This window comes from Corythoichthys intestinalis, chromosome 16 (assembly GCF_030265065.1).
Source record: "Corythoichthys intestinalis isolate RoL2023-P3 chromosome 16, ASM3026506v1, whole genome shotgun sequence".
Lineage (NCBI taxonomy): Eukaryota > Metazoa > Chordata > Actinopteri > Syngnathiformes > Syngnathidae > Corythoichthys > Corythoichthys intestinalis.
This window is the reverse complement of record NC_080410.1, coordinates 18,601,235-18,615,905: the sequence shown is the minus strand read 5'-3', so window position 1 is coordinate 18,615,905 and position 14,671 is coordinate 18,601,235. Positions and strand designations below refer to the sequence as shown.

General features: G+C 36.9%; 1 protein-coding gene across 1 annotated transcript; it reads left to right on the top strand.

Annotated features, from left to right (window-relative positions):
• Positions 1 to 12,759, top strand: epor (erythropoietin receptor). The gene is made up of 8 exons (XM_057818032.1): positions 1 to 204; positions 347 to 476; positions 1,236 to 1,402; positions 1,702 to 1,853; positions 1,914 to 2,070; positions 6,107 to 6,194; positions 6,283 to 6,370; positions 8,808 to 12,759. The coding sequence occupies exons 1-8, from the start codon at positions 102 to 104 to the stop codon at positions 9,222 to 9,224; spliced, it is 1,302 nt and encodes a 433-aa protein (XP_057674015.1). The 5' UTR covers positions 1 to 101; the 3' UTR covers positions 9,225 to 12,759.
• The last annotated feature ends 1,912 nt before the right edge of the window (positions 12,760 to 14,671 follow it).

Below are 14,671 nucleotides of genomic sequence, written 5' to 3'. Positions count from 1 at the left end.
CCCCTTGGGAGAGTAGTGCAGATGCGTGCGTGTGTGCTTCAGCTTGTTCTCATGTGCACAAGACAACACCAGCCCTTTTTGTTCATTGAGAAGAAAGGAGGATGACATGTAATCACCTGAGACGACTGTTGGTACTTTCCACCATAGCGTGCGCTATAAAAGGGACCTACAGCATCCCAGATGCACAAGATTTCCAAACGAAAGGTAGGCTGATTATCAAATAACCAAACTGAATATAAACGTCAATCAAAACTAGAAGCAGATGAATGACCGAACTGAGAGGAATAAAACACAAAACTTTTTTTCCTCCTCAATGCGGCTGCATCAAACCATTACCTTTACGCAGTCTCGATTATGCTGGAAGAGGAGCCAGATAACCCCAAATGCTTTATGGATAGCAAGAAGGAATTCACTTGCTTCTGGGAGGAAGATGAGGATGGCTCTGTGGATCAGTATACCTTCCTATACGCCTATCGGTAAGATCACACCATGTGGTGATCAGCATGGAAAACAGTTGTAACTAACTACTTGTTATGCTTTTAGCAATGGTGTAGGGGTTAGGAAAAGGTATTTGAATACTCTTGTAGTCACGACTCAATTCTCATAACACTTAAAGTAATGCATCCCAAAAGTTACATCATATCAGCAATTTTTTGACCTATTGCTGATTTACAGGATACACGTTTTTTGTACTTGTTCTTCAAACCTGTTTTTAAACACAGCAAGAGGTTCACAGCATTTTAGGTCAGTTCCAAAATTGTTCCACAAATTGACCCCCTTTGCCTAGCTTTGCTTTGTTTTTGTAGTACAGTACTTGTAGCCTTAGGTTATAGAAGCTCTCTAATTTTGAACAGCTTCTGAGTGTTGTGTCAGAGCCAGCTGTTTTGTACTTTGTACATTATTTGTGCTATTTTAACCATTATTTGTGTTTAATTTGATAAATAGTGAGATCTGTTGGTTTTGTATATAATGATCGATTAATAGTTTAAATGCTCTTTTTTATATTTTGAACACATGGTGAGTGTTTGTTTTGTTGGTCAGTTGTATGGTTTCCCTATATTTCCACACATTCAGGACATCATTGTTTTGTGAAGGATCCTTTTGATTTTTTATTTCTCTTCTTCTTTCTCCTCTTCTCTTCTCTTCTCTTTCTTTTTTTATTTATTTCTCCAATTGAAAACGCTTACCACAACTGTTTACTGAACTGTTTTGCTGGGTTTTTGTTTCCCTAAAAGAGACAAGAACAATAGTGAATGCCCACTGACAAACTACACGACACAGGAGGGAAAGAGGCTGTACATCTGTCACTTGGATTATGCTACAATGTTTGACCAAATGCACATTAAAATTCATCAAGAAGGAAGGCTGATCCACAACCGCAGCCTTTTGGTGGAGGATTTGTGTAAGTTTATTTTTTTAATAGTATAACATGAATCATTTCAAAGGGGTAAAAATTAATCAATTAGTTAATTGTAACACTATCACTCATTTAACTCATACGCTGCTATTGACGGTGCTACATGGTGATTTACACATGTAATGGTCTCCAACTCTCATGCAACTCGAATGTCAAGTGAGTAGGATTCACTAGAATCTGTGTATCGAAATCTGATACTTTTATTTCTAATAATGTGTCAGATGATTTGTAGTGAGAGATGCTATTATAATGATTGCCATCCCATTTGTGTGGTTATACAACAGTTTTGCTGGACCCTCCCACAAACGTCACTCTTAGTACTACAGGTCAACATGATGAGCTAAATGTCAGCTGGTTGCCTCCTCCTCCGAAACATATGGATGACAGCTTTATGTACGAGGTCTCCTATGCAATGGCCGGAAGCCATGTGCCGCAGGTATGGCTCAGAGTGTGAGGCTTTGGATATATATCAATGATCTGAAGGCTGGATTTACAGGTAGAGGTGGTACGAGCCAGCTCCAGGACGATCTTAAAAGACCTACAACCAAGCACTAAGCATGAGGTGCGGGTTCGGGTAAAACTGGATGACGTTAGTTATGATGGCTACTGGAGTGTGTGGAGTGACCCAGTGTTCTTGGAGACACCACCTGAAGGTCTGCATTTACTAACAAAATTTGTGTAATTCTTTCAACGATAGATGGTGATGAGCACAGGACTGGTTCATTTCACTTCTACAAAATAACATATTCAGATTGTTAGATAGCCTCCTATTGTTTCCGGCTTTGGGGATTCATCTCCTAAAGTATTTGTAACGCATAACTGTTAGCAGCTGGCTGTTTATTGGCTTTTATGCAAAGCTTCTCTCTGGCATGTTGATTTCTTTAATCAGATGGTTACGCGCTTTTCTTTACAAGGCCCGATCTCCACTTTGATAAGCGATTTCCTTGACCTCGCAAATTCGGCAAATTGTCTGTAGGCCTAAACAATGATGTTTTGTTGTTGAATGTGCAAAACGTCTTTGTCAGGACACACGTATGTATTTGAAAAAGCTAATGTAAGACGACACCATGTCAATATATTCAGTAAAGCTCGAAGCTGAATTTTCAAAGACAATAGTAGTCCAAACAGTCCTGTACTTTCAGGTTTACTGTTTTCAAAGCAGGCTGTGCATTTGCATTTGTGCTTCTACAGTGGGGCAAATAAGTATTTAGTCAACCACTATTTGTGCAAGTTCTCCCACTTGAAAAGATTAGAGAAGCCTGTAATTGTCAACATGGGTAAACCTCAACCATCAGAGACAGAATGTGGGAAAAAAAACAGAAAATCACATTGTTTAATTTTTAAATAATTTATTTGCAAATCATGGTGGAAAATAAGTATTTGGTCGATACCCAAAAGTTCATCTCAATACTTTGTTATGTGCCCTTTGTTGGCAATAACTGAAGCCAAACGTTTTCTGTAACTCGTAACACGATTTTCACACACTGTTGCTGGTATTTTTGCCCATTCCTCCATGCAGATCTCCTCTAGAGCAGTGATGTTTTGGGGCTGTCGTTGGGCAACACGGACTTTCAACTCCCTCCACATATTTTCTATGGGGTTGAGATCTAGAGACTGGCGAGGCCACTCCAGGACCTTGAAATGTTTCTTACGAAGCCACTTCTTTGTTGCCTTGGCTGTGTGTTTGGGATCATTGTCATGCTGAAAGACACAGCCATGTCTCATCTTCAATGCCTTGCTGACGGAAAGAGATTTTCACTCAAAATCACCCGATACATGGCCCCATTCATTCTTTCCTTTACACAGATCAGTCGTCCTGGTCCCTTTGCAGAAAAACAGCCCCAAAGCATGATGTTTCCACCACCATGCTTCACAGTGGGTGTGGTGTTCTTCTGATGCAATTAAGTATTCTTTCTCCTCCAAAAACGAGAACCTGTGTTTCTACCAAAAAGTTCTATTTTGGTTTCATCTGACCTTAACACATTCCTACAGTCCTCTCCTGGATCATCCAAATGCTCTCTAGCAAACTGCAGACGGGCCTGGATATGTACTTTCTTCAACAGGGGACAAGTCTGGCAGTGCAGGATTTGAGTCCCTGGTGGCGCATTGTGTTACTGATAGTAGCCTTTGTTTCCGTGGTCCCAGCTCTCTGTAGGTCATTCACTAGGTCCCCCCGTGTGGTTCTGGGATTTTTGCTTACCGTTCTTCTTATCATTTTGATGCCATGGGGTGAGATCTTGCGTTGAGCCCCAGATCGAGGGAGATTATCAGTGGTCTTGTATGTCTTCCATTTTCTAATAATTGTTCCCACAGTTGATTTCTTTACACCAAGCGTTTTACCTATTGCAGATTCAGTCTTCCCAGCCTGGTGCAGGTCTACAATTTTGTCTCTGCTTTCCTTCGACAGCTCATTGGTCTTGGTCATAGTGGAGTTTGGAGTGTGACTGACTGAGATTGTGGACAGGTGTCTTTTATACCAATAATGAGTTAAAACAGGTGCCATTAATACAGGTAATGAGTGGAGCCTCGTTAGACCTCGTTAGAAGAAGTTAGACCTCTTTGACAGCCAGAAATCTTGCTTGTTTGTAGGTGACCAAATACTTATTTTCCACTCTAATTTGGAAGTAAATTCTTTAAAAATCAAACAATGTGATTTTCTGTTTTTTTTCCCCACATTCTGTCTCTCATTGTTGAGGTTTACCCATGTTGACAATTACAGGCCTCTCTAATCTTTTCAAGTAGGAGAACTTGCACAATTGGTGGTTGACTAAATACTTATTTGCCCCACTGTATGTAGGTTTTAAGTGGATGAAACAGTATTCAGACAACTCCAAATAGGCACGGTCTAGGAGTGCGCTTCATTATTCCATGATTTTGGAGTAGCTGTAGGCAAGAATGTGGATTCCCCTGATAGGACAGATTATGTGCTTTCATTGACATGTCTAGAAGCAACAGAATTCTGTAAAACATTAAAACTGCTTTATATTTCTTATTGATTTAGATGAAATATAGCTGATTGAGTTAAATGCAGAGGTGGGTAGAGTAGCCAAAAATTGTACACAAGTAAGAGAAGTGTTACTTCAAAATAATTTTACTCAAATAAAAGTAAAAGTAATCATCCCAAAAATGTACTCAAAAAGTGTTTGGTAAAAAAAATAATACTCAAGTAATGAGTACTATTGTGAGTATCTGCTTACAAATTTTATTTTTTTTCCCTCAGCAAGTTATCTATATGAACTGTTGTTACAATGATACTGTAAAATAACCCATTACATAACATAATTAAGCCAAAGAAATAAAAACAACAACAACAAATGAATTTTAAAAAATCATTGAATTCCGGCAGGAGAAAAAAAAATGACAGAAAATAAGCATTAGTCGCCCAAAGAGCACGAGTGCCCTCTTGTAGAGAAAATAGTTCTTAGTTTGAATAGTGAATAGTTCCTTCATTGTTACTATTATGAAATTAAAAAGATCATATTTCCAGTTTTCCGTGGTCAATCTGTGCCAAATAAAAACTGGTAGAGAGGTTCAAATCTGCACTCTCGAGTCATGTTGAGGGCAGTGCTCTATGTCAAGTACTTTTTTTTTAATGGCGCTTTAAAGACAGCATGTGATTGAACAGGCTGGTGTGATCATAGAACGGCAAGCTTGCATCTGATTGGTATAATGAAGTCATGTGATTATTGTTGCGACGTCTCATTGGTGAAATTGGTAGGCCTACTCTTGGCATTGCTGGCAAAAAAAATTTAAAAAAAAAAAATATATATATGAGTAGCGTTTTTTTCTTCACAAATCTACTCAAGTAAAAGTAAAAGGTATGGCTTAGTAAAACTACTCTTAGAAGTACATTATACTCAAAAAGTTACTCAAGTAAATGCAACGGAGTACATGTAATGCACTACTACCCACCTCTGGTTAAATGTATACATATATCAAATCGATCAAAGCCGTTGAATCAAATCGTGGCAGACTTTGCAATATGGGCAAATACTGCATTGTTGTCCAAAGAATTGATACTTTAATTAAATTGACGATTTCCACCTCTAGTACAGATTTGTTTTTTACTACAGGCGCATTGTTTCATTTAAAAAAACAAAACATTATTGTGAGTGTAGTTTGCAGTGCTTTAGAACTGCACGACATAATACTGAGCTGTCTTATTTCTACTCTCTTACACATAAGATAACAGAAGTAAACAAACCAGTGTGTTTTGTGCAACGTGCACACAATGTAAAATTTTAGCAGTTTATTGAAAGCAGTGGTAGCCAACTCCGGTCCTCAAGGGTCCCTATCCAGCTTGTTTTCCATGTCTCCCTCCTTTAAAACACCTCAATCAAATGTCAGCTCATCAGTAAGCTCTGCAAGAGCCCGATAACAATTCAGATTATTTGAGTCAGGTGTGTTGGAGGAGGGAGACATGGAAAACAAGCTGGATAGGGGCCCTCGAGGACCGATGTTGGCTACCCCTGATTTAAAGAATATCTTTTGTGTCAATATTTCATTTTTGAGTCATACTGCTACTGTAAGATTTTTTTTTGTTTGTTGGTTATAGTTTTCACCTGCCAATTTTCTTGCACCGTATCTATTATTGTTCAATAACTGTATCATAGTAAAATATTAAAACAGATAAACATACTGCGATTTACTCTTTTTTCCAATAATTAGTTTTCCAATGACTCTTTACAGAATTTAACCCACTAATTCTGTGCCTAATCCTTATCATGGCTTTCATTCTGATGGCACTGTCTTTCACACTGCTCGTATCCAATCGCAGGTGAGAATTTTCCTACCACAAAAATAGGTACAAGCAGTGTCAATTGATGGTTAGGCCGATAACATTTTATCCCTTGTACTCTTAACAGGTTTCTGAGAAAGAAGATTTGGCCAACTATTCCAACTCCTGATGGCAAGTTTAAAGGTCTTTTTACTGATTACGGTGGAGACTTTCAGGTAAGAAATAGGAGGAGGCTGGGAAGATTTGAGGAATGTAAACAAACATGCACTAATTTTTTATTGTTATCTTGGTTTTATTTAGTAATATGTACAAAGTGCATTACCTTGGTTTACTTAGTTTGGTTTACTTGCAGTTATCAGTCAACCCCCAGACATTCACAATATGGTAATTGCAAATTCATCTTTACGCTGATTTTGAAAAAAAGAAGAAGAAGAAAAAAAAAAATAATAATAAAAATTCATTCATATAAACTTGTCATTTGAAAATCCCACCTACTCATGATTTTCTATGACTGAAAGTGAAAATGTCAGAAAATATGCTTCTCTAAAATGTTCCTGCGGTATCTACGAGGGCAAACAAAAATGATCCGCATATTGCTCTATAGCTTACTCTTGCTTCAGTTTTTTCACAATTTTTTAACACGTGTCGACTACTATGCCACGTGATCATGATCAATTGATCTAATTTTTCGATCAGTTTTAACACGTGTTATTTTCAGTTGATAAAAATGGATACTCCACTAGCACAATGCACCAGAGAAGGAGACAGTGCACTATTGAAAAGCAGAGTATATGAGGGGATTGAGAAGTTTATAAGTGGCCGGACAAGCGTGAAACATGCAGAAAGAGCAGGATGTCCATCAACCTCCACCAGTGAAGAGACGACTAAGCAAGCTGAACAAATGATATTGGCAATCCGGTGCAGTATCATTGATAAGTTGGCACAATCTTTGCTGATCAGTCACTGCTCTGCTCAATAAATCATTCATAAAATCCTTGGATACCTTCAAGTTTCTGCAAGGTGGGTGCCAAGACAGCTTCCAGAAGAGCACAAGCGTAGACATGTGGAGATCTGCTAAACGTTACTGAACCGCTATAACAATGAAGGTGAAGAATTTTTTTGTCGAATAGTCACTGGAGATGAATCATGGGTTCATGACTAGAGTCCTTAATCTAAAAGCCTAAGCTTGGAATTGAAACATCTGTACCCCCCAATAAAGAATAAATGCCAGAGTCAAATTTTTGCAGGAAATGTTATGCTTACCATTTTTTGGGATTCCAAAGGGCCTATTTATGAAGATTTCCTGGGAAAAGGGAGTACAATCAACAGTGCAAGGTATTGTGATTTGCTAGCCAACTGCCTGAAGCCTGCAATTTGCACCAAACACCGAAGATTACTGCCACAGAGGTTTTTACTGCAGCATGACATTGCACGCCCACATGTTGCCAAAGCAACCACTGAAACCATTAACAAACTGGGTTTTGAAGTGCTGGAGCATCCTGCATACAGGCTAGATCTTGCTCCTTCCGACTATCATCTCGTTGCTCCACTCAAAAGATGCATTACGGGGTTGTAAATTTTCTTCTGATAAAGCAGTGCAAAACGCGGTGCGTAAATGGTTGTGTGACCAGCCAAAGACTTTCTTCACATATGGCATTATAATGGGTGAAGATAATGAAGAAAAATGTTTTTTTTTTTTTTTTTTTTTACTTGTGTTTTCACAAATAAATAAAAACAATAAAAGTGGGGATAATTTTTTACTTGTCCTTGTACATTTGTAGAACACTTCTAAATTTACACTCGTTAAAATATATTGTTGCCTTGGGTGGTTTCGTGTTAGGTTGAGCCTAAAGACTGCTTGAACAAACTGCTATGTAAAATGCTAGACTAAAAAAACAATACCGTATTGGCCCGAATATAAGACGGCCCTGATTATAAGACGACCCCCTCTTTTTCAAGACTCAAGTTTGAAAAAAAGACTTTTTGAACTCCAAATTAATTTTTATACAGAAAATAATTACAGTACATCCGAAACAAATGATTATAACAATATATTTGAGAGAGAAAGCTTGGTGTTTTGCTTCATTCAAATATTAATATCTGAACATTTAAATATGTAAAGTGCAATCACATTCGTAAATGAATGGCTTCTGGTTTTTGAAATGTAAATAAACCGATCTATTGTGATAAAACAACAAAATTGCAATAACTGCATTAACCATCAAAGTGAAGTCTAACTGTAACTGTAGTCTTGAAACAAATCTGAATAAGGAAAAACATTGCAATGAAATAATGCAAACTGGTTAAACTTGAGAGTAGCTGAAATCTATCATGACAGAACATCGCTTCAATGATATCTGGCGCCATTTAGCGTCGTGAATGAGTATAATGTCTAGACCGCGAATATAAGACGACCCCGTCTTTTTCATTCTTATGTCTATGCAAAAAACACCGTCTTATATTCGGGCCAATACGGTATATAGCACTTCAGCAATTATCTGTTTGTCCATCAGTTTATATGATCTATATTCTGAATAAGATAGTGTACTGCCTATCAGTCTTGTTTCCACGACTCACCATTGCAATGCTATAAATACAGGGAATAGTGCTGAGTCAACAAATTTATCACTCCATTACTTTGTCTTTGCACAGGAGTGGTTGAAGCAGACGAATGAAGGTTTGTGGTTGACGCCAACTTTATTTTACAACGAGGAATACCCAAATTCTCTGGAGGTTCTCTCAGAGCTAAGCCTGAATCACCCGCAACCCCCTCCACCTCTACCACCAAAAATGTCCAGTGCTTTTACACTACAATGTACAGAGGATGTGCAGAAGAGTTTGGATTTAGCACTGAGAAAAATACCTCATAAATATTGGCTGATGGACAACCTAAGGGTGCAGAACCAGCACCCAGTTCCTTGCTCCCAGTCATCTCTACTGGAGTCTCAAGACACTTATGTAACCCTCACCGGGAACAACCACAACCAAGACAACATTCTTGGAGATTCTTTGCCAGTAGAGGTGCTATTGGCCTTGAAAAAGACTACTATATTGGCTGAAGCGCAATGATCTAGGTTTGTACCATAGCGCCAGGATCCAAAGAATGCCTGGAAACCCCAAAGACATCGGGTACAAACGTTAAGTTCTCTACGGAGTAGTCCCAGGAGCAGAGCAAATTTATGCTTGCTCAAGAATGATCGTTCCTGCCAACGTGGTCACTCGTCCGAGATGAATCCTGAGAAGATATAAACCAAGACAGATAGGCATGAGGCATGCAGTTTAGAAGGTTAAAGACCAAGAACTATCTCCATCAGTTCTTAGTTATCAAAGACTCCGGTGATAAGAGCATAGTACCTTGTAATGATAGTCTTTGTGTTGTTCTCACGAAACACTAGCATTAAGAAAACTAAGGGAATGACATCACAATTCAAATTCTTTTCAATGGGATTGTAGCTCAACATCAAGACAATTAGGGTGGCAAAATTAACTAATTGGCTGAGATTGACGGCAAATCCATTTGAACTGCGATGGCTGGCGGCAAATTAGCAAATGTTCATTGGCCGACAGCCCTCTCAGTTCAAATGGATTGGATGTCTACTACTACTAGTGACAAACTCATTGAAATTCACAGAAGGATGAAAAGAGCCATGTGATTGGATGTCCAGATCAGATCAGATTCAACTTTGTTGGTATTGCACACATACAGTACAAGTACAGTGCTACAAGATGCAGTTTGGATCTGACCAGAAGTGCAGAAAAGAGCAGCAAAAAGATACAACAGTGAATAAACAAATTAAAATTAAATTCATTGATAATCGTCTATGGCATTAAAAGAGTTAACTTTCCACAATTTGCTTTTAACGAGAAAATTGGCAGGAAACCGCTTAAGTTGTCATTGATGTTGGCACTTTGAGCAGATTTATTCATCATTTAATACAACTAAATAGTGAACTTCCTAATTACTTCAGGTTTGCTGTGATGTCTATGAAGTGTATTTGAATATACATAATAATTACCAAAAATATACTGTATTTGTAAATAATATATTTTAGTCTTTAGAACTGATATGTTTTGTTGGCATTTCCAAACACAGAAACTAGAAGACACTTCTACCAAGGGCGTAGGTTTGCATAGGGACGGTAGGGACAAAACACTACCAACTTTTCAGGATGCTTGGATTGTCCCTACCAACTTTTAAGCAACTTCATTTGCGTTATATAATGGCTTCAGTTATGTAGGTCATTTAGATTGTCTTTCCATATGTTTTAATTGTTGTAATTGACCCTACCATTATTAGGTGAATTATTTTCAGTATGTTCAGACATGCATGTACCTCTTTTCACTTGCTAAATGTGCCGGTCCAATTTTTTCTTCCTAAAAGCACATTTGATTGGCTTAAGACTTGCCCCCCCCCCCCCCCCACACACACACAGACATTAAATATTAGGGATATTAGACGTTTTCTTTCTTTTTTTTCCCCAGCCAGCAGCAGCCACTGTAAGAAATGTAAAAAGACGTCAATGTTGTGGAAGCGGGGAACACACCACTACTTTTGCCACTGAAAGTCCGACATGCATCAGAGTTAGCATAACATTAGACTGTGTGAACTTGCTTACCTGCAAAACTCGAGTAGTTAGATGCTTAGAGAGAAGTGTCCTCCTGTATGTGTTTTCTACTGTTAACGTTAATTAAACTGTGAGAAATGCAGAGAACTGAGTTTTACCTCCTTCATCCCAATTCTACTATTTATTTTATTTATGTGGTCTTAAAACAGCCCACTAGTGCTTTCATTTTTTTGTTGTTGTTGTTGTTGTTGTTGAGTTTGGCTGTGGTTGTGGACAAAAACAGTAGTATTTTTACCTAAAGGACAGCTCCATTTTTATTTATTTTTTTGTTATCCCCTGTCAAAGAACTTTTTTCAGTTATATTTAATTTCTTTATTTAGACAATGTGGAGTGGTCTTAAGACAAATGCTTACTTTTTGTATTCCTGGATAGTTAAAAGCTTATTAACAAGCTTGTATTTATTCATTGACGTTAGTTTATGTTCAATAATTGCAATTTAAATTTGCTTATAAAATCTGGACATTTTTCCTGGAAGTTTTCAAAATGTTTCTTTCGTAATTTTTTGAAAATAAAGGTTTGAATTAAACGGTGTAGGTTGAACCAATACACATAAAAGTTAGTATAAGTCAATACAGATTTATTTTGCATTGGTCATTAAGAATGTCCCCTCCCCAGCAAAAAGTGTACATGCAGTTTATGCCATATCGTCCCTACCAATGTTCAGACCAAACCTACGCCCTTGACTTCTACTGTAGTCGTTGCAGGAACTGTTGTTGTGGGTGGAGCCTTACAGTAATGTATAGAAGTTGTGTTTACTCACTGCTGCCATGCGTGGCGCAGAAAAGGTAAAGCTGATTATTCTTTTTTTGTTGTTGTATGTTTTTTTGTTTTTTTTACTGAATTTTACACTAATGATGTGTTAGCCTTTGTTTTTATATTTTCTCTCATAAAACTATATCCCACAGAAGCATATTGCTGTCACCACCCCCCAATAAGTCGATTATCGTGATTTTACATGATAATTATTACGTTTTTATGTTTTACATCATAGTATCTCTTAAAAATGTGAGAATCATCATGTAAAAACGTGGTAACTATCATGAAGAAACACGACAATTATAATGTAAATGTGATAATTATGTACAAACATAACCATAACGTAACAACATAATTATGATGTAAAAATGGTATACAATGTAAAAAAATATATACAGTATATATACAACCATGATGTAAAAATGTGATGAATCACCTTTTTACATGATAGTATCATGAAAAAACCTACTATGGTGTAAAAATATGATACTTTTTTTTTTTTGGTGTCGCAGCAATACGCTTCCATAATATCCTGAAAAAAATTGCACTAACATTATATCCATTATTTTTATTTGACTATTTCAACCAGTAACCACTCTGATATAATTTCAATATTAATTGATGTTTTAACTCTAAAACACTCATAGTGTGAAATAACTTTATTGCTATTAACATCAATTAAAATTTGAGAGGCAAAGAGATATTACTTTATTCCAAGAGGAGTGTAAAACATGGTAACAATTTGCATTTGTTGTCTGGGATTCAAAACTACAGTATATTTTCATAATGGCTTTGTATATTTTCCATTATCTGCAGCAGTCTAACACAGAACCCTCCACATGTCTTGGAACAATAAGTTCAATTTACTTACTTTTGCTGTCCAATAAAAACATTGGGTTCAAGCAATAAAATATGAAAATGTGACATGACATCAAATACAAGCTTTTATTTCCTCGTACTAAACTGTATTTGTATACGAATCAAAATCCACAACAGCAGCAAAACGCAATATCAAAGGTTCTCAGTGCGACATTTTGAGCGGTCATACAAAATAAAGAGGTGTGTTGTAAAGTTATTTAAAACTAGGCAATTTCATTTGCCATAATTTTCGCACTATAAGGCGCACCTGACTATAAGCCGCCACACAACAAATGTGACAAGAAAACGACATTTCTTCATAGATAAGCCACACTGGACTATAAACCCCAGCTGTCTGCACTGTATTATGGGGCTATATATATATATATATATATATATATATATATATATATATATATATATATATATATATATATATATATATATATATATATATATATATATATATATATACACACCAAAAGATATTAACCAGTAACACTTTATTAGACAGCAGCATCATATGACTGTCAGAAGACCAAATGAACCACCTTGAAGCTTTGAACTAATTGGCTGCAAGGCTTTATTGCTTCAAGAAGCTTCATTTGCCCATCACTGCTCCCGTCAGGGAGACAGTCAACCTCTTCTGCCTGAAATGCCTACTAGCATGCATTGCACTACTAATGTAAATAAAATTTAAATTCATGTCCTGTGCCAATTATTTCTTCAGTTACTGTTTCAGTTTCATTAATTGCTAGTTATGGTATTTGGTAACACTTTATTTGACAGTGGCGCCATAAGACTGTCATTACACAATCATAATTATGACATGACACTGTCACAAGCATTAATGAATGCTACAGATGTCATTTAGTGTTATCCGGCAAATAATCTCCCTTTTGAATGGATGTAAAAGCCGGACATAAATGGAGTTAGTAACGTAATTTGCCGGACTACACTTCAGTAATGCCCATGATAGTCTTATGTCATAATTATGACGGTCTTATGTAGGGCTGCAGCTATCGAATATTTTAGTAATCGAGTAATCGACTGAAAATTCTATCGATTAATCGAGTAATCGGATAAAACATATTTTTAGTTGAAGAGCAAATATTAATATACATAAGAAAACAAGACATTTTATCTAATATTGAACCATTTTAAGTCAATCAATGTCTTTATTTTCGATGTACATTGTTGATGTTGATTGTTGATGTACATTGAAAACAGCCAACAATTGCATCTCAGATGTAACTAGAAAAGAAAAAAAAAAGACTAATTCACTGCTTTCACTCAAAAAACTTTTAGATCCTATACAGGGTCCCCCCAGAATTTATAAATCTAAATTCAAGACTTTTAAGACCTTTTTTAATGCCATTTCAACTGAAAATTAATACTTTTCTTGCACCCATTATTTAGATCATATTGAATCATATTAAATTAATAAAGCACTGAACATAAAATTTAACCTCAATTACTATGTGTGTTTGACAAAAGAATGCACATATATTGAAGACACAATTTAAACACATTTAAAGTAACATTATAAAGTCTGCTAGAATTTTTTTAAACCCACACGCGCACACAATAATTATGGACAAAAAGAGGAGGAGGACAGGACTCAGACTAGCCATCTTCTGTAACAAGCTAGCCGCTAGTGCACCTGCCAAGACCCCAGTAAACATGGCTAACTCTTGAGTTAAAACGGCGAAATTCACATTCATTCGAAAGGCAAACCGAAATGTTTAAGCAGGTCCACTCCCTTCGCATGACCCATAAACTGCAACCTAAAGTATCTGGATGTACCTTGAGCCCCTATCACATACTCCAAAACAACGGGAATATCGCGGGACTTAACCGTGCAGCAGTTGTGTGTGAAAACAATTTCCCGTGTCGACTGACATGGGAAGCAGTGTGCGTGAAAGCAGGCGTTAAATTCCCGGGTCGCAGCAGATGGCTGATGACTTAAATATCATAGCGGCGGCCGATGTAACTTCCTCCCTCTTCGCAGTAAGAGGAAAAGCGGTAAACAAACATCGCAATTATAAACATAGCAAGCTGGAAACAGCTAAATTAAACTGAAAACATGACCAAAATTAAAATGTCAAATATTACGTCTGGCCGGGCCAGGGTTTTTTCTCGCTAACTTTTTGAAATAACTATATATCAACGATGTATGAATGATAAACTAAGGAATACTTGTTATAAAATAAATAATTTGGATAAAAAAAAGAAGGCGCTGTATGGTCATTGCAGAGCCAGAGCGTGCCAATACGC

Excerpts from the sequence above, each read along its gene's own strand:
- epor (XM_057818032.1), top strand. The coding sequence starts at position 102 with ATGACATGTAATCACCTGAGACGACTGTTGGTACTTTCCACCATAGCG. Across the intron at positions 2,071-6,106 it reads CTTGGAGACACCACCTGAAG|AATTTAACCCACTAATTCTG; the intron begins GTCTGCATTTAC and ends GACTCTTTACAG. Across the intron at positions 6,195-6,282 it reads CTGCTCGTATCCAATCGCAG|GTTTCTGAGAAAGAAGATTT; the intron begins GTGAGAATTTTC and ends TACTCTTAACAG.